This window comes from Sceloporus undulatus, chromosome 9, assembly GCF_019175285.1.
Source record: "Sceloporus undulatus isolate JIND9_A2432 ecotype Alabama chromosome 9, SceUnd_v1.1, whole genome shotgun sequence".
Lineage (NCBI taxonomy): Eukaryota > Metazoa > Chordata > Lepidosauria > Squamata > Phrynosomatidae > Sceloporus > Sceloporus undulatus.
Window position 1 is genome coordinate 26,589,888 of NC_056530.1, and position 18,706 is coordinate 26,608,593.

The window sequence follows — 18,706 nt, forward strand, 5'->3', positions numbered from 1 at the left end:
ATAGATAGATAGATAGATAGATAGATAGATAGATAGATAGATAGATAGATAGAGTTTTACAATTCTGGATTCTGCTCATGGCTCTCAAGGGGAGCTTTGTGGGTACAGAAATTTTCCTTGTTCAAGTTTCGGCCTGTCTAGTTGACCATGACACTTTGGGGAAACTTTCTCTTGCACAAATGCAAGAAATCCTTTCCTTTGTGCTGAATGATCCTTGGAGGGTTTGTTTCCACCTTGCAAGGCAGTCTTGGTGGTATCCCTTTTTATTGTCTCTATAGCTACTAAGAGAAAGAAAACATTGCACCAAAGCCGTCCTGGCGTGGCACGATATTCGGTTCGTCGTCCTTGAAATCCCACCTAATCTCCACTTCTGAGTTAGAGCATGTCTCCCCTTGCAAAGGACAGAAACAGGAGAAGCCAAAACGTGGAGGTTTCTTTTTTGCAACAGGTACCAAACGCTGCAGAGAGGGGAAACTATTTTTGCTTTCCCGTCTCAGGCAGCAAAACATCTTAGGCCAACCCAGCATAAATAAACCCAGCGTTGTTCTTGGCTGGGATCAGTTAGTCCCAGTTTTCCAATGGGTTTGACTCAACGTTCAACAAACCACTCAATAGGCCTCCCGTATTCTCCAATGTTTCACCATGAAAACATGAGTCCAAGCTGCGCCGTGGAAAGTAATGCCGTTGGACATTGCCATGGCTCTGTGCAATGGGATTGCCGGGATTTGTAGTTTGGTGAGATAGTTAGCCTTCTCTGTCAGATATTTAGCCTTCTCTAGTGCCACAGTAAACTATGCATCCTTAGCTGAGCGAATGCAAGCTATCTTCTTTTGTACTTGGAACTCAGTTTGCAGCACTTAGAATAAGCTGGGGATAAAGGAGGAGGGAGGGAGAAAAACAAGGACATTTTAAAACCAGTCAGAAAATTGGGAAGGGAGAGGATTCACTGGGACTGTCCCTGCCAAGTTGGGAGGGTACAATTGCACATCGATGAGCCATGCGCATTGGCTGGGACAATAAGGTGCTACTGGGCAGCCAAGGTAGACATCTGGGAGTGTAAAGTTACACCTCAATTCTTCTTTGCAATGGTAAATGTATGAAAGGTACATGCATGGAGCATGGAAGATCTGTAAGGCAAATGTGTGAAAGATCTGTCAGGTAAATGCATGAGAGATGTTTCAGGTGCTGCTAAGTCTTTGGATGTTTTCACCGCAATGGACCAATGCAAGGACCTCCCTGGAAACTGTCCAGAAAGTGTGAATGAGGCTGTGTTCCTAATGCTACTTTCTGGATGCCTCAGGGATGTAACATGAGAAGCATAATGTCCTTTTAACGGCTATTGATCTTCCCTGAGTGAATAATTCACCTTAAGGCTGGAGGGGCTGGGAAGGACTGATAGATCCAGCGCCCGGCGGATGGATGCACAAGAAATTTGGCTATTGGTACAGAGAAGAGTCATTTGAGCGTTGGACTATGACTCTGGAGACCCGGGTTCGAATCCCTGCTCTAGCGTAAAGAGCCACTGGGTGACCATGGGCAAGTCACACTCTCTCAACCATAAAGTCAAACCCTCTTTGGAGAAACTTGACTGATCCAAACAAGGCCAGGAGCATGTCACAAACTGCAAAGGTGGAGAAGGCATCGTGAAATGTAGGACCTTTAACATTGCAAACCAAAAAACACAACTACACGCATCCCTTTGATTTGATTATTCACAGTTTTGATTCATATGTCCTCTCTAGGAATCTCTAGGTCCTCCTCCGGTGCAACTCTATGGTCAACTTTAAACATTGCACTGAAGGACCTAGATATTCCTAGAGAGAGTACTCTACTAGGCATTTTGTAGCTTCTCCGGCGCAACTCTATGGTCACTGACCACAGAGTTGCGTTGGAGGACCTAGAGATTCCTAGAGAGGTGTCCTCTCAAAACATGGCGGTTTTGTTATTTGTTGTTTTTCCACATTCATGGGCGTCTTGTGCCCCTAACCCTAGAGAATATGGAGGGACAAGTGTACATATATTTCTTCTTTGTTGTCTCTGTGAATGCACACAAATGGGTTATATTTGTGTCTGCACAGCTAGCTCGAGAACATTCTTAGCACCATTAGAGGCGGAGGGTTTTGGCGGTAGCAACTGCCATATTGGACTGGTTTCCCGCCTAAACCCTCTGCTCCTTTTATCCGCCTTTGACTCTCCAGAGGTTCATTTTCCTGTCAGGCTTTTAAAATTCTTTTTGACAGGACCTATCTGCGTTTTGGCGGCCATTTCTTAACATCATTCTTCATATTTTAAACCAAAGGCTGCGGTTCCTTAGGGAATCACATAATTAAATGTGAATTTTATATTCTGAGGTAAAGCTGTTTTAAGGACAGCTTGTGCTGTAATTTCTTAGAGAATCGCGTACTTAAATGTGAATTTTATATTCTGAGGTGAAGTTGTTTTAAGGACAGCTTGTGCTATGATTTCTTAGGGAATCACATACTTAAATATGAATTTAAATTCTGAGGTGAAGTTTTAAGGACAGCTTGCGCTGCGATTTCTTAGAGAATCGCGTACTTAAATGTGAATTTTATATTCTGAGGTGAAGTTGTTTTAAGGATAGCTTGCACTGCTATTTCTTAGGGAATCACATACTTAAATATGACTTTAAATTCTGAGGTAAAGTTGTTTTAAGGACAGCTTGCACTGTGATTTCTTAGGAGTTTATCAGACAAAGAAAATTGGACGTATAATCCAATGGCAATCTGAACCCAGTCGTGGGGTTTAACATTATTGCGTGATAAACCACTATGGGAAGCCAGTCCAAGTGCAATCATGGGGTTTCACGTTATTGCGTGATAGACTGCCACACACAAATTCTGTTTTTGGGCAATGGGGAGCCAGTTCGAATGCAATGAGCATTCACGTAATTTTGCTAAACTAGAGAATTCGTTCTGGCCCCACTTTCTTTTCATTCTAAAATTAAGAGAAATTCCTCCCTTGTGATAAACTCCTTAGAGAATCGCATACTTAAATGTGAATGTTAAAGTTGTTTTAACGGTAGCTTGCCTCGCCTTCGCGTTTGGCAAAGCAATTCCTTTTTCGGAGGAAAGTTTTTAAAATTAAATGGCCGTTTGCCTCAATAGGTGTTCCTTGGCAGAATTCCTTTGTTCTCCCGAGGTAATTTTTTAAAATGGTTGCCCCTTTTGCGGGTGCCCTTGGCAAAGCTCCCTTTGCCTCCTGAGGAATTTTTTTTAAAATGGCGCCCGCCTCACTGGCACGCTTGGCAAACTCCCTTTGAACACGCAAACCTCCATATTTGCGGCTTTGATTATTCACGGATTTGATTAGTATGTTCTCTCTAGGATATCTAGGTCCTCCAGCGCAGCTCTATGGTCAACTTTAACTAAAAGATGCACTGAAAAATATGGGCTTCTTAGACCTGCTCAAAATGAACTATGTTTTGGAATTCCTCCTGGACAGAAGGTGGCAATGTAGGACATGTCTTGAGAAAAGGAGGATGTTTGCCAACCTGGCCTCCATTGCAAGAAGGTTGCCAAAAACATGGGAAAGGAGCTCAATGGTTCTGCGTCACTCCCTCCTTAGGAAATATTGATCGGGAGAGAGCATCCTTTGCATTATTGCATTACTTGGAGGGACTTCTCTGCAGACACAGAACCCGAACCTGGGGCTAATTGTCCATTTCCACGCTGACGCCGTGCCAGGGAAGCGTCCATGCCAACCCTGGAGTGCAAAAGAGGAGCCTGGGTGGGATTACGGAAAACCACGCCGCTGCTGCCTTGCCCTGTTTTTCAGCAGTGCTTGGCGCTTCATTTGGCACCATTTTCTCAAGGAACGATATAGCTATGGGGATGTTGGCGCAATGTGGGCATTGCCGTCCATGTACAAACTCTGCTCCCACCAGAGAAATTTTCCCACAGCCCCAGAATTTCTAGCACCGCATAACCTTTTCTTGCATTGCAGGACATTCCTAGCATTGCAGTTTTTGAACTTCAGTTGAGCAAAGGCTTGCAATCCTTCAGAGGAGGCATACAGAACTGTTGTGTTGGGATATGGAGTTTATCCCACAAAGGAGTTTATCCTGTGAATGTCCCAGAAAAATGGCATAATTACGCGAAAGGATTTCACACAACATCGCACAAAACCTGTCATTAAAGTGGTCACAAAAAAACATGAACATGCATCTTTTTACTTTCAGGATTTCAGCCGCAATGCATTTCCAATGTCACTTTATTTGTGCAATTGTGTGTGTCAATCATTCGTGCAATTGCTCACCATTTTCGCTTTATGTGCGAGATGCTTTAAATACACTTTAATACCAAAATTAGCCCCAGTGTGATAAACTTGGAGACCAGGGTTCGAATCCCCCCTCAGCCATGATGAAACACAATGGGTGATCTTGGGCAAGTCACACTCTCTCAGCCTCAGGAAGGCAATGGCAAACCCCCTCCGGACAAACCTTGCCCAGAAAAACCCATTGTAGGGTTGCCATAATTTAGAAATGACTTGGAGGCATACAACAACGACAGCAACAACAGGAGTGGGAAGATGCTTTTACGTCTCAGGCACCCAAATATGCTGGCTTTAAAGTGGTCACTTTAATTTGGAGGCAGGGCAGGGTGACTCAATGTCCCCTCCGTGAAATGTAAGACGTTCGAGAAAAAGGTGGGCCATGACCAAAGAAAAGCTTGAAGCTGTTCCTAAAGCAATGGAAACCCATGCTTCTTAGCCATGCTCAAAATGGAGGAACATCTCCTGGGCCAAAGGCTGAAATGTAGGACAGGTCCTGGAAAAGGAGTGCCTCTGGCAACAAAAATGTCTCTGTTGCCTGGCATCATTCCTTGATGGATTTGGAAACCATGCAACATTTTTTCCTGACTGAGCAACTTGCAGAGAGACACTCAATGGACCCAAAACAATGAGCGGCTTAAGAGCAAACTAGACAAAAGGCCTTTTTAAAATCTTGTCTGGGAGGAATATGTCTTCTCTTGCCCAGGGCAGGTAAACTGAAACTCCCAGAAGGACTGGGCGGAGAAGAGTTGCCATGTTGGGGAGATCCAGGCTTATCGGCTTCGTTTGGTACTCAACACGGACGACATAATTGCTAAAAATTATAATTTATTGGTTGAAAACCACTGCAGCACATTGCAGACATTAGCAAAAACTGGAGAGGGCTCCATTCATGAGAGCCATAATGGTTTGACTATGACTCTGGAAACCAAGGTTCGGTTCCTTGCTCGGCCATGGAAACCCTCTGGATGACTTTGGATAAGTCACACTCTCTCAGCCACAGGGGATGGCAATGGCAACCTGGCCATCGGCCACTAGATAAAGTCATGCCTTTATAAATCCATCAGGGCAAGGGCACCACTAGACAGGATGGCGATGGTGGAGTATCTTCAGTCTCAGAGACGGGACGCTGCTTTGTCACTCACACAAAATAGCAAAAATCAAAGTTTGCTTTTGGGGATTTATACCTTTTGGGAATATTTCAGAGCCAGGGATGGTTGAATCCGTCGATAAAGAATCTGTCAGTATGGAGGGCAGGCTGTATTTTAACATATATAAATAAATTCCCCCAAAGCAAACCCTTGATTTTGCCATTTTATATAAGGGACACCATTTTACTATCCATTGTATTTCATGGGACTTGAGCGTCTGCAGATTTTGGTATCCATTAGGGGTCCTGGAACCAAACCCTAGCGGATACAATTGCCTCCCCCCCATTATAAATTCCAAAAACAAACCATGATTTTGCCATTTTATATAAGGCAGGGGCACCATTTTATTCTAAGTGGAAGAGCTTGGAACCGTTGGAAATGACAGTTGGAAGGTTGGAGAGTTGGGAAGGGCAGAAATGGACCCCATTTTACTCTCCATTGTATTTCATGGGACTTAAGCATCTACTATATATTCCAAAAAGTAAACTATGATTTTGCCATTTTATATAAGGGGCACCATTTTATGATGCCGCCGGATTTAACAGGACGTGAGCATTTATGGGGTTTGGGTACCCACGAGGAACCAAACCTCAGCGGACACCAAGGACCCATATTGCACCTTCCAAAATATTATTTCATTCTTCCCAAATTTCAACGGGACCCACATGTGGCCCAGCAAGATCCAAAGGAGAAAAGCAGTTCATCATGGGGGGTGAACAGACAAGTGCTTTAGCCCCCTGGGAAGGGCAAGGCTCTCCTCCTCTCCTCCTCCCCAGCTGACTTAACTGGGAGCAAACTCCTTTTAATCCAGTTTGCAGCCATTGAAGTCGGATGAGGATAAAAGTGGAGGAAAGTGATCAAGAGAGAGAAATTTGGGACATTTTGGAAAGAGATGGGGAAAATGGGAGAGCTTGGAACCATTGGAAAAGACAGTTGGAAGGCTGACAGTTGGAAGACTGGACGGTTGACCAGGGCACCAGAGCTCTCTGCAAGAGGAGGCTAAATGCTCCACGAAACTACACCTTTAAAGACATCTACAGCTTTGAGCCATGACAGTTAAAGCAGTGTCAACTGGGTTTATTTCTGGTAGTGCAGATCAGACTTGGGAGCTTTCGTATGGGTAACATTTCGCCTTCTCTGCCAGGGAGAGCAATTTGCCTAAGGTCACCGATGGGCTTCAGTGGCTGAACGGGGGATTTGAATCCTGGCCTCCAGGGCCTTAGTCCAACACTCAGACCATGACAGCTTAAAAAATATGCCACGGTTTCCTAACTGTGGATGTCTTGTAAAGTTGGCTCGAAGCGGGGAGAGTTTCTGGTTGCAAGGAGAGACTACGTATAAAGTGTGGCTGTTTGCTTTCCAAAAGATGTGGGTGGGGAGATGGAGACGCCAGGGCTGGGCCCAAAAAAAGGAGAGGCGCCCACCTGGGCTAGAAATACCTGGGGAAGAAGGGAAAAGCAGGCAGAGCGGCTACGGGAGCCTTTGGGAGGAACTTTGGGAGAGCTGAAATACATCTCCAAATTTGCTGGGTAAGTCAGGTACATCAGGTGCGTCAGTAGGGATGGTGGGGAACGTGGAGCACACTATGCCAGGGCTGAATGCTACGGGATCCTGAGATTTGCAGTTTGCTGTGGCGCCAGAGCTCTCCAAGAGAGGAGGCGGATGGTCTCACAAAGCTACAAATCCCAGAAATCCATTGCATTGCAGTGAACAAGGTGCGTTATTTCTTCTCAAGTTCTTCCAGTTAGACAGGGGAAAGGAGGCACTGGCAGGTATTAAGTCTTTTAGGCACACTGAGAGCACAAGGTTCGAATCATGTCAACATTCCTTCCAATCCCACCTTGCGAGGACAGGATTTAAGAGACAACTGGGCCTACAAATGCCAGTTTTCCCCTGACATACCTGGGTCTCTTGGCACATCTATAGCCAGCCCACTAAACCTTTGTGCAACTCTGAATTTGTGGCTTTGCATTTAGACATGGCTGTGTTGCATCGTACCTTTGCAAACATGGGATTGTTGTCTTTTCAGAGTCTCCAGAGGCAATGGTGGCCTTCATCCATGCTGTTGTCCTCTCTTTCCTGCTGGCTACCGGCGGACGGAGCTACGAAGCTGCCGGACTTGGTTGCCACCTTCGCTGTAAGTTTTGCAGATTTGGGGGTGAGAGGCAGTTGGATCTCGGGGTGTGTCTACATTGTTGAAATAATGCTGTTTGAGACCTCTTTAAGTGCTGTGGCTCCGTCCTATGGAAACCTAGGATCTGTGGTTTTACAACACTCTTCTCTGCCCAAGAGCGAGGACTGCTCACCAAACTACAAATCCCACGATCCTGCAGCATGGAGCCATAGCAGTCAAAGTGGTGCCAACATGCTTTATTTCTACAGTGCAGACGCATCCTTAATTGCAACGCAAGCAAAGAGGGAGTTTCCTCTGCCACAAATGGTGGAGCCTCTTTCTCTGTTGTGTGCCTTCAAGTCATTTCTGACTAATGGCGAGTCTAAAGACCAAGGGGTTTCCTTGGCAAGATTGCCCACTGGGTTGCCATGGCTGAGTGGGGGATTCGAACCCTGCTCCATTGCTTCAACCACTACACCACAGTGGATCTGGAAGTCTTCCCAAAGAGGCTGGGGATGCTCTCGCTGAACATGCTGCACTGAGCATTGGGTTGGACTGGATGATGCTATGATGGCAAAGGCAGCAATCTAGCTTTGCAAATGCTAGCTTTATGGTCCACAGCCCTCTCCCTCTGACATTTTGCCGCCAGCTCTGAGGCTTTTAAAAAGGGGTTTTCATTATTATTGTTATTTTTTACTGGAACGGTTTCAAAAGGGCACTTTAAACCTCGCGCAAAAGGCCGCTTTGATCTCCATTTTAAATAATTCAAAACATATTTCTTTGGAGCGAGGATTTCTCATTGCAATGGCTCTGTTTCCAGACGCAATCGTAAGCGATGACATTTATTGCTATGGTGCCCCTTCGCTTCCGAGGCTGCGTCCGCACTGAAGAAATCATCCGGTTTGACCCCGCTTTCGCTGCGCACGGCCCCATGCTGGGGAACTGTGGAAATGGTAGTTTGGTGAGACGTTTGGCCTTTTCCATCAGGGAAAACAAACTGCAAATCCTAGGATTCCATTCCAGGGAACCATTGCGCCTTTTGGGGATGTATTATTATTTCCTACAGTAAATAACTGCAGCTTGCAAAATGGAAAAGCATTATGAGGATACTGGGTTTACTGGTGGGAGATTAATGAATGTGAGTGGGGAATTTTCGCCGCCTTGAGTCCCTATATTGGGAAAAAGGTGGGATATAAATAAAGGTTAATAATAATAATAATAATAATAATAATTTTCCAAGCACAATTTTCCAGCCCAATAACAGACGCTGAACCCCGGCATACAACTGATTTCAAGGTTTTGAAGCAAGGCTGTCTCTGGCTGCTGTCACACTGCATAATTAACGCAGTTTGACACCACTTTAACTATGGGATCCTGGGATTTTGTAGTTTGTTCTGGCCCCAGAGCTCTCCGAAATGTCTCACGAAACTGCCGATCCCGGAAAGCCATAGCATGCAGCCACGGTGGTGTCAAAATGGTTTCTTTCTGCTGTGTAGATGCAGCCTCCGTTTGTCTCCTTCCTCCCCAGCCTTCAACGTAACCATCAAGAGCGACCGCCGCGGGACGTGCCGCAACACCCACACCCTCCAGGCCTGCGTCGGCTATTGCGAGTCCAGTGCCTTCCCTTCCAAGTACTCTGTCCTCTTGGCCAGTGGCTTCCAGCACAACGTCACCTCCGTGTCCCAGTGCTGCACCATCACCAAAATGCAAAAGGTGAGCGTTGGCATCAGTGGCACCAAACTTGGGATCTGTAGTTTTGCAAGATCCTGCGCCAGCCCTTCTCTGCCCAACGGTGCTGGTGCCTCACCAAGTCCCAGGATTCTGCAGCATGGAGCCGCGGTGGTTAAAGTGGCGTCAGACGGCATTATTTCTATAGCGTAGAAATAACAGCACCGTGTTATCTGCAAGAGGCCTATCAAAAGTCCAAAAAGTCAGTTAGATAGAGAAATGAGTGGATAGTGAATATATGCATTTTTAAAAAATCTGCTATATGGAAATAATTTGGTTTTATATTGGAATTATTCAAGAATTGATGATAAAATGATTGTGTGGATAGATAGATAGATTTAAAAAAAACCCAGTATCAATCCAATCCAAAAATATAGCTGTATTAGTTTGTCAAATTGGTATGTAGAGAGATCCTGTCGCACCTTGGAGACTCAAAGGTCTCTCTACAAGATCTCTCTACATACCAATACCAATATTAACGTTATTTAATAGCCAGGAAAGCCACGCCGTCTCTCTTACCTGTCCATCCTTCTCCTCCAGGTCAAGGTGCGGCTGCGTTGCGGGGAGAGCTGGCGCGAGACCGTGGAGATCTTCACCGCCAAGGCCTGCCAATGCGACATGTGCCGCCTCTCCAGATATTAGCAGGTTGGCACGACCAGTCCCCGTGCCAATGCTTGCAAGCTTCGAGTACCAACCTTTGCCACTATAACTTCGCCAGCCTCTTCTTCCTTTCCCCAATTCCACCTCCGTTGAGGTTGCAAGCTTGGTTTTGGCTGCTCCGGATACCAGAGCAAGAAAAGCAACGGATTCAGATTATACACACACGCACAAAAGATGACATCTAAACTTTAGGAAGAGCTTCTGGAATGCAAGAGCTGTTTGGGGCCTCATTCCCACTACTTTTTAAACTGGATAATGATTTGGTTTGAACGGGTTCAAATGATCCTGGTTTCCATTTGAATCGAATTACCAAAGTGGTTTGGCGAGGGGGCCTATGGCTAGACCTATTTAACCTGTGTCTTTTTGACACAGGTGTTTTTCCGCATCTTTTTGGATAAATCAATTCTGTGCAAGTGTGCAAACCAGATGCGGGGATCGGAATCGGTTTAAATTTGCCCTTCGGCCAGCTGGAGCGGGTCTATTTTGAACCAATTTGTTCTTGAATGGGAACCATAAGAGGGTTATTTTACGGGGGGGGGGGGATGCAATTGGGGCAAATGTAGTGGGAACCATGCTCCGCTGTCAAATCAGTCCATCGATTCGGATCACAAACCGATTTATTTGTAAGTGGGAATGAGGCCTGGATGGACTTTCCCGGAGGGTGGTGGGCTTTCCTTCTATGTTGTGGTTGTGTGCCTTCAAGCCGTTTCCGAGGGGTCATTCACACATTGTTGTTGTTTTAAGTGGATGCAAGCAAAACGTCAGGAATAAACTCTTCTAGGACATGGCCCCATAGTCTGAAAAACCCACAAAAAATAATGGATGCTGGCCATGAAAGCCTTAGACTCTTTCAGTTCCCTTGCTCACATCCGCCAGCATTCAAATTAACACCGAGTCGACTGTATTCAAAACCTGTCCAAGGCATGCAGAGTTTAATCCTGAACTAACCTGGGTCTATTTTGCATCAGTTAATCACACTGACGACAATGTGAATCTTTTTTTAAAAACTTGGGGTAAAAACCTGGTATTGATTATCCCGGCGTAAGTGGTTTTTTGGCACCTTCCCCCCAAAAAACTGCATGTGAACAACAGAGATTCATGCCAGATTTATTCTGGATTATTTTCACCGTGTGAATAATCCTAGAGATATGTCTTAAGGCAAACCTATCAGGGGTTTTCTTGGCAAAATTTATTCTGAGGTGCAATTGCCCACAAGTTAGAGAAAAACCTATTGTCAGTCAATCAATCAATCAACCAACCACATTTATCGTACACGGCCATAGGTTGTCACAATATATATGTATGTATGTATAGGTGGGGTAAAACAATAATAAGTAGAGGGCACATTAAAATATCCCAGTAGATATGAATTGAAAAGCTAGATGAAACAGTAAAAAACCCGTTCCTGGGTTGGAGGAACTCTCAGAGGTGCCAGTCATGATGGCAATTCTGTTCCTTGCCTTGCAGGGCTGGAGGGAAGTGGGTCTCCTTTGGCCTCTTCCTTCTGGAGAACCTATGGGAGGGAGGAACCACAAACAGGGCGTTTAGTGGGATGGGTCGCACGACTCCTCTTTGGCCAGATAAGCCGGCCAATGGGAATGCTTTTGAACCTTCCTTCACGAAGACAGAGGGGAAACTATATTGATTTATAGTACTGTACTGTATTTATACAATGCTTTGTTGATTTTAATTTGCTTGGTTTCTTGGTTTCTTGGACTTCTGCGTAGCCCTTGGATTGCTGGCATCCTCTGGACTTTGCAAACCGATTTCTCAGGCTTCTCCTCAGTGGCTGGACAACCGCCATCTCTTGTTATAGATCACGTCACAAACTGGGTGCTTCCTTAAGGTATTTCTTTTGAAGTTGGACAGATGCCGTGCCCTGGTCAACGATTGGCCAGGGTTTTGGCTTGGGAATTGTCTTGGCATACTTCCTGTATCTCGTCCTTCACCCTGATTTTAAAGTCATTCAGGTCTTCCAATGCATAGGTCAATGCCTCTACGTACCCCAGGACTTTGCGTAGCTTGCCTTGGACCAGGCACGTAAAGTCGTCCAGCTCTTGTGATATGCGGACCAACCTGTGTGCATAGTCCTGATGGTCCACAGGGTTGAGGGACCGGAGAGAGGGGGGCACCTGGGAGCTGGAGGCGCCCGTTTCCCTGCCAGTCCCCATCTCTCCTGTCCTCCTCGCTCTACCAATTTTAAGTGCTGGGAGAAATGTTGTATAAAAACATACAGATAGCCTTCCACATTCATGGGGGATCCATTCTGGTGATCCCCGCAAATTTGAAATTTTGAATTCAAAACTTTGAATTTGAAATAGCAGGCCCCTTGCTTGATCCCAGGGCAAAGATAGGCTGCAGGGGTGTGAGTGCAAAAGACGCAGGTAAGGAGAGAAGGGATGGAAAGGAGCAGGGAAGGGTGGAGGAAGGAGAGGACTTGAAAGCCCGCTGAAGTATTTAAAATTGCTATTTCCACCCACTGTAATGTTGAAAGCATTGGCAGCGCTGTTGACTCCAGGCTTCGGGGGAACATCCTAGCTTTTGAAATTAACAGGAAGGGTTCCCAATGCTCCCCCGTCCTAATTTGTGGTGGTACTAAGTCCTGAAGCGGTCGCCTCACTTGCCATGCGCTGACTGGAGGAGAAGGGCCCTGAGGTGGAACAAGGTTGGTTTCCGCTGGGCCTGAGGGTGGATAGGTTGGTGAGATCTGCATAGAACCAGATTCAGGTGGGCATTCAGGAGAAATGGTGTATCCTGCTGGAGGTAGAAGGCTTGGCTGGTGAGGTGATGCGAGGGCACTGGCAAGGATGGAGTTTCCAAATGGCGTCTGTCCATGCTGCTAGTGCTGCTGCATCTGGCCAGGTTGCTATTCCTGCCCACCTCTGCCTTTGGGGGAACAGCCTTGCCCTGGATAGTAACAGCAAGGGTTCCCACTCCTTGGGTCATGAAACATTAGGTCCAATCTACTTATAAGTTTAAGGACCTTAGAGGACAGGTGAAAGTTTCCACATCTAATATCATTTGTGCAAGGATGGAGCCTTACGTTTCAAGTTCTCCAAATTCAGTTTGCTCCTGTGTTTCTTTCCTCTAACATCTGGTCCAGTTTTTCCAACGGACTGTAAATATTCCCTCCTCCTCCCGTGCCCCTTTCTCTCTTTGTTGCTGTCTCTCCTTCAGGTTAGGGTCCTTCCGTGTGTTGTTGGGAGGAGCCACAGATGGTTGTCTATCAAACAGACATTGCTTGCCATAAATGCCCATCATTGCCATTGCAAAGAGGCTGGGATGGGAAGGTATTGGCTGGGTTTCCAAATGGCGCCTGCCCGTGGTGGCAGTAGCGGTGGGTCTGGCCAGGTTGCTATTCCTGCCCACCTCTGCCTTCGGGGGAACAGCCTTGCTTTGGATATTGACAGCTGACAGATCCTTATTTTGGCTCTCCTGCTTTGTGAGCCGGGCTCTTTCCTCCTCCTTCCTTGCCTCCTCTTCTCTGCTCTGCTGGAACTCCTGAAGCTCACAGTCCAGGAATCTAGAAGGGAATCTAGGAGGAGAGAGGCATCCAAGAGAGCCCTCTGACCTTTCTTCAATCTCTCTCTTGATGCTGGTTACGAAGTCTTCAAGGCCTTCCGGTATGTAGGTGACTCCCTCTCTATAGCCCAGGACTTTTCGCACCTTGCCTTGGACCATGCATGAAGAATCAGTACACTAGATGCAGATCAACCTATGTGCATATTCCTGATGGTCCACGGGGTTGAGGGGCCGGTGAGAGGGGGGCACCTGGGAGGTGGAGGCGCCCGTTTCCCTGCCAGTCCCCATCTCTCCTGCCCCCCTCGCTCTACCAGTTTTAAGGGCTGGGAGAAGTGTAGTATAAATTAGGAGTGCAATCCCTCCAAATTCATGGGGGATCCATTCTGGTGATCCCTGCGAATTCAACATTTTGAATTTGAAATGGCAGGCCCCTTGTTTGCTCCCATGGCAAAGATAGACTGAGTCCCTTCTCCAACTTCCTCTTCATTTTAGCCACTCTCTCCTCTTCCTTGCCTCCACAACGTCCAGGGTACTTCTCTCAATGGTTCCAGGTTTCTCTGTAGACAAGTGGAGGTGGATCTCATCTGAGTCTTCATTGAGGAGAGGGCTCAGAAACTCATGTAGCCTTGCCTTGTTTGGTGGAGAAGTGTGGCCTCATCCATAGGTCCAGCGGAGCTAGAAGGCATGGATGATGGGAAGATGGAAGGGCACCAGCTGGGCTCCAGAACAGGACTTGTGGCTGTGGATCTCGCCAGGTTGCTATTCCCACCCACTGTAATGTTGAAAGCATTGGCAGCACTGTTGACTCCAGGCTTCGGGGGAACATTCTAGCTTTTGAAATTAACAGGAAGGGTTCCCAATGCTCCCCCGTCCTAATTTGTGGTGGTACTAAGTCCTGAAGTGGTCACCTCACTCGCCATGCGCTGACTGGAGGAGAAGGGCCCTGAGGTGGAACAAGGGTGATGCTGGTTTCTGCTGGGCCTGAGGGTAGACAGGTTGGTGAGATCCGCATAGAACCAGATTCAGGTGGCCATTCAGGAGAAATGATGTATCCTGGTGGAGGTAGAAGGCTTGGCTGGTGAGGCGATGCGAGGGCACTGGCAAGGATGGAGCCTTACGTTTCAAGTTCTACAAAATTTAGTCTCTGCGCTCCAACATGTTGCCCAGTTTTTCCAACGGATTGTAAATATTCCCTCCTCCTCCTGTGCCTCTTTCTCTCTTTATTGCTGTTTCTCCTTCAGGTTAGGATCATAGAATTCCAGCTCTTGTATCATCTGCAAGTACTTCAGGCAATGTTTTCCCCACACAGACAATGAATTGCGTCTAGTCCCATCGTGGCCATGCCCAAGAAGCTAAGATAACAGAGCACTGGCTGGGGCTCCAAACAGTGGATCTGGCCAGTTGCCATTCCTGCCCACGTCTGCCTTTGGAGGAAGAGCCTTGTCTCAGATATTAACTTAGGCAGTGCTAGATATTGAAGCAGCCATCTCACGCCAGGCGCTGTCCACAGGAGGACAGCCCTGAGTGGAACAGGGGCGATGTTAGATTCTGGAGCAAGGCAGATGTTGATGGTGGGTATCCTTGCCCGCCTCTGTCTCCAGATGAAGAGCCTTGCCTTCAAAATAAGCAGCAAGGATTACCAATCTTCTTGTGTTGTAATTTGTGGTTGTACTAAGTACTGAAGCAACTGCCTCACTCACCATGCGCTGACCGGAAAAGGTTGATGCTATGTTGGGATTGACCAAAGGCCCTGCCCTATCCTCTTTCACTAGTATTTCTCTGCCTTGGAAGACCCATGTGATCCACTTGAGTCCTTCTTTGTTCCTCCTTTTCTCCTCCTTCCATGCCTCTTTCTCTCTTTGCGCACCTCCTTCTCTCTCCTTTGACGGAACTCATCTCCTGGTCTCGCCAATAGTCTAAGAGGAGAGAGAGGAAAAGCCGTACCTCTTTCATTTGGCACTCAGCATGGCACATCGGCTCCTCCATGCGCCCCTCTTGGACACCAGAGTTAACCAGATGATGCTTATTATGCGTACCCAGTAGGACATCCAGGAGCAGGTCTTTCTGTAGGTCCACTTCCTTGGACTGCCTGCTCAGCTGAGACCTCCAACTCTTTCTCCTTTGTGTTCATTTCTGCTCTTTATATGTCTCCTTCTCTATTCTTCATTGGAACTCTTTCAGCTCCTGATCCTTCCAAAGCAAGAGGGACTCTTTCATTTGGCACTCAGCACGGCACATTGCCTCCTCCATATTCCATCTTTCTTCTCTCCATCTTGCTTCTCCTTTGCTTACCTAGCACCGATCTCCCAAACATAGCATTGGTCGCCATGCGCTGACCAGAGGAGAGGGGCCCTGAGGTGGAACAGGATTGATGCTGGATCATGGAAGAGATTTAGATGGTGGGGAGCACTAAAAGGGCCCTGCTTTCCCCCTCTGTGTCCACCTCTGTGATCAGCCTGGTCACCATGGACCTCTGAATCTTCCCTTTTGTTTCTTTACTTCTCCTTCCATGCCTCCTTCTCTCTCTTTGGCTGGGACCTCTTTTGCTTCTGGTAATCCAGGAGGAGAGAGGCTTCCAAGAGAGGAGCACTGAGGCCCTGCACAGGTGCCATTCCCTGGTCAACAACTTTGCAGGCTTGCTTTCTCGGCCTTCTTCATGTTCCGTGGCCAGCTGCCATGTCCTGGCCACCAATTTTGTAGACTTGCTTTCTTGGCCTTCCTCCTTCCATGCCTCCTTCTCTCCCTTTGGCTGGGACCTCTTTTGCTCTGGTAATCCAGGAGGAGAGAGGCTTCCAAGAGAGGAGCACTGAGGCTTGGTCTTCTCTGGAAGAAGGCATGACTGGTGTTAAGACTGGAGGGCAGCCAGCAACTTCATTTTCTCCTTCATGGCTCTTGCTTAGAGAGCATGGCTCTGTTCTACTCATTATATGCCTCCTCTTCTCGCCTCTGCTAGAACCCCTGACATTCACGGTGCCTTTGGGAATCTAGGAGGAGAGAGGCATCCAAGAGAGGCCTCTGAGGTGCATCCTGAACGATGCCCATGTCTATTGAAGGAAATGGCTTTGTATGGTCTATTAGGCAGTCCAAACACAATGAACCATAGTGTTAGAATCCTGATGTATTCTATCAGATGTATTGAAACTGTGGATGCTAGGAGGATGGGTTGCGCTTTGGCTAGGCTTTAGCTATAGTGATATGTAGCGCTAGGCTGGACCAGGTGTGGACTATCTGGTGTCCCTGAAGATCTGACTTGCAGAGGCTGGGAATGCCGTTTCGTTTCTGTGAGAAGAGCAGCTCAGGGAAAAGGAATGGAGGATGGGAACTAGTGAGGGGGAGGAGGGGTCCAGTTGCGCCGGCTTTTGCTAGGGGTCAGGGGTGGGGCAGGGGGGGATTTATGCATTGGTTTGGCTGGGAGGGGTCAGTCTCAGCTAAGAAGCTGAGTGATGTGGAATTGCTGATTCTGGAACTATCAATAAAGTGCTGCTGATTAATCAATCAAGCCAACTGGTTGATTGTCCCAGATTCTGGTCTTGCACTCTGACACATAGGGCATAGATGGTGATGTTCAACCACACCAACACCGATGGCATGGCCAGCCACATCGACTCCAGTTTCATAGCCAACCACATCCACATGGATTGAGTCAGAGGTAGGCAACCTTTTTGAGCCGGGGGCCGGATTGCTGTCCCTCAGACAACTGGGGGGCCGAAGCCAAAAATAAATAATTAAATAATTTTAAAAAAATTTAAATAAATAAATAAACCGGGACAAATGTAGGACAACATTTTCAAATGGTGGACACTTTTTTTTAAAAAAGTGGAGGACGCACGAAAAACTGTTAATATAAATGCATGTTTCTGAGGCTTCTATAGATAATTGCCTCTGCACGCAAGAGGCCAAAGGCCCTGGCGGCAATCGGCGGCAGGACCGGGCTGGGGCCAGTCCCAAGGCGGGCCGCAGGTTGCTTACCCCTGGATTGAGTGATCCCATGGTGGATCTGTAGATCCTGACAGAAGAAAGGTCCTTCTTCCGAGTGGGGTATTGACCTTTCATGCTCAGTTCCCAAACCGAGCAGAGCCAGGGCACGATGCACACCTGAGTCCTCCATGTTGACTTGTCAAAGGCCAACTGGATGTATTCTGGAACCTAACGGCACCGAAAGCCCCTGCCTTTCCTCTTCCTCCTCCTCCACTACGTTGGGATGCCTGGTCAACAGGGACTCCAAATCTTTCCTCATCTTTCTTTCTTCCTCCTTCCATGCCTCCTTCTCTCTCCTCCAATGGATTGACTTGAGCTTCTTGTTTCTCCATTAGTCTAAGACAAGAAAGGAGCACCACAATTTGTGGGCAGTTGTTTTCTCCAGCAGTTTTTCCATGTGTTCTCTATCCGGCATCTTTGCATCCTGGAATCCTCTTTGGATCTCCTCCTCCGTCCAGCGTCTTTGCCTGGCATCCCGCATCTCCAGGGCCTCCTCTGCCCACTGGGCACCCATGTCCCTTTTGCAGTGCCTTGAGCGGTCTCCTCTCTTGGGATTTTTTTCAGACCTGGAAATGGGCACCAAGACCGGCGTCCCTGAATTAGCAGTAGCTGCAGTCTTTCCCAAGTCTTTGGGGCTCTCCAGAGCAGGGAGGCCTTTCTTCGTTGGGATTGCTACGCTGCAAAAAAGGAAGGGGTTTGAGGAGGATGAGGAAGGTCCAAAATGGGGTGGGAAAAGGCAAAAGGCTGCAGGGAAGACAGGAGTGGGGTGAAGAAGCAAAGAGCATAAAATGCAATGCTCCTTCTGCCAAGCAATGTGGCCAGAGCTGGCCAGGCAAAGCAGAGACCCAGGAGGCCATTTTGAGAGGGAGGAGCTGAAGTCTTTTGGGTTCTCTATGGGATTGGGGTGTTTCTTCAGGTTTATCTTTTGATTCAACAAAGGAAGGGATTCAAGGAGGGTCCAAAATGGGGGTGGAAAAAGCAAAGAGACGCAGGGAAGTCGGGCTTTTTGGGGTCCTACTCAATGACTGGGAAGCCCCTCTTCAGTTGTCGCATCTTGGAAAATAGTGAAGGGTTTGAGGAAGGTTCAAAATTGCTCACTTTCTTTCTATAAGACCTACGTAGCCTGAAGGGAATTTGGGGCAATATTTTAAATGCATGGAACATTTCTGCATGATGATAAAAGTATCAGAAAGCAAAGGGGTCCCACAAACAAGAAAATGGGGATATTTCATCTTTTGGAATAACAATTACTTTTGGGATGCTT

General features: G+C 47.2%; 2 protein-coding genes across 2 annotated transcripts in view; one reads left to right on the forward strand and one right to left on the reverse strand.

Moving 5' to 3' along the window:
* The window catches only part of LOC121916135 (RNA-binding protein 4-like), a 21,748-nt gene extending 14,193 nt beyond the window's left edge, over nucleotides 1–7,555 (reverse strand). Inside the window, exon 1 of the mRNA XM_042440947.1 lies at nucleotides 7,440–7,555. The gene's annotated coding sequence lies outside the window, so the exon portion shown is untranslated. The remainder of the gene's footprint in view (nucleotides 1–7,439) is intronic.
* On the forward strand, nucleotides 7,445–10,453 carry GPHA2 (glycoprotein hormone subunit alpha 2). Its single transcript, XM_042440948.1, has 3 exons — nucleotides 7,445–7,578; nucleotides 9,083–9,267; nucleotides 9,823–10,453. The coding sequence occupies exons 1-3, from the start codon at nucleotides 7,485–7,487 to the stop codon at nucleotides 9,922–9,924; spliced, it is 381 nt and encodes a 126-aa protein (XP_042296882.1). The 5' UTR covers nucleotides 7,445–7,484; the 3' UTR covers nucleotides 9,925–10,453.
* The last annotated feature ends 8,253 nt before the right edge of the window (nucleotides 10,454–18,706 follow it).

Bases quoted from the DNA above. Each gene is read 5' to 3' on its own strand.
- GPHA2 (XM_042440948.1), top strand. From the start codon at position 7,485: ATGGTGGCCTTCATCCATGCTGTTGTCCTCTCTTTCCTGCTGGCTACC. The intron at 7,579-9,082 runs GTAAGTTTTGCA...CTTCCTCCCCAG, and splicing joins ACTTGGTTGCCACCTTCGCT to CCTTCAACGTAACCATCAAG. The intron at 9,268-9,822 runs GTGAGCGTTGGC...CTTCTCCTCCAG, and splicing joins CCATCACCAAAATGCAAAAG to GTCAAGGTGCGGCTGCGTTG.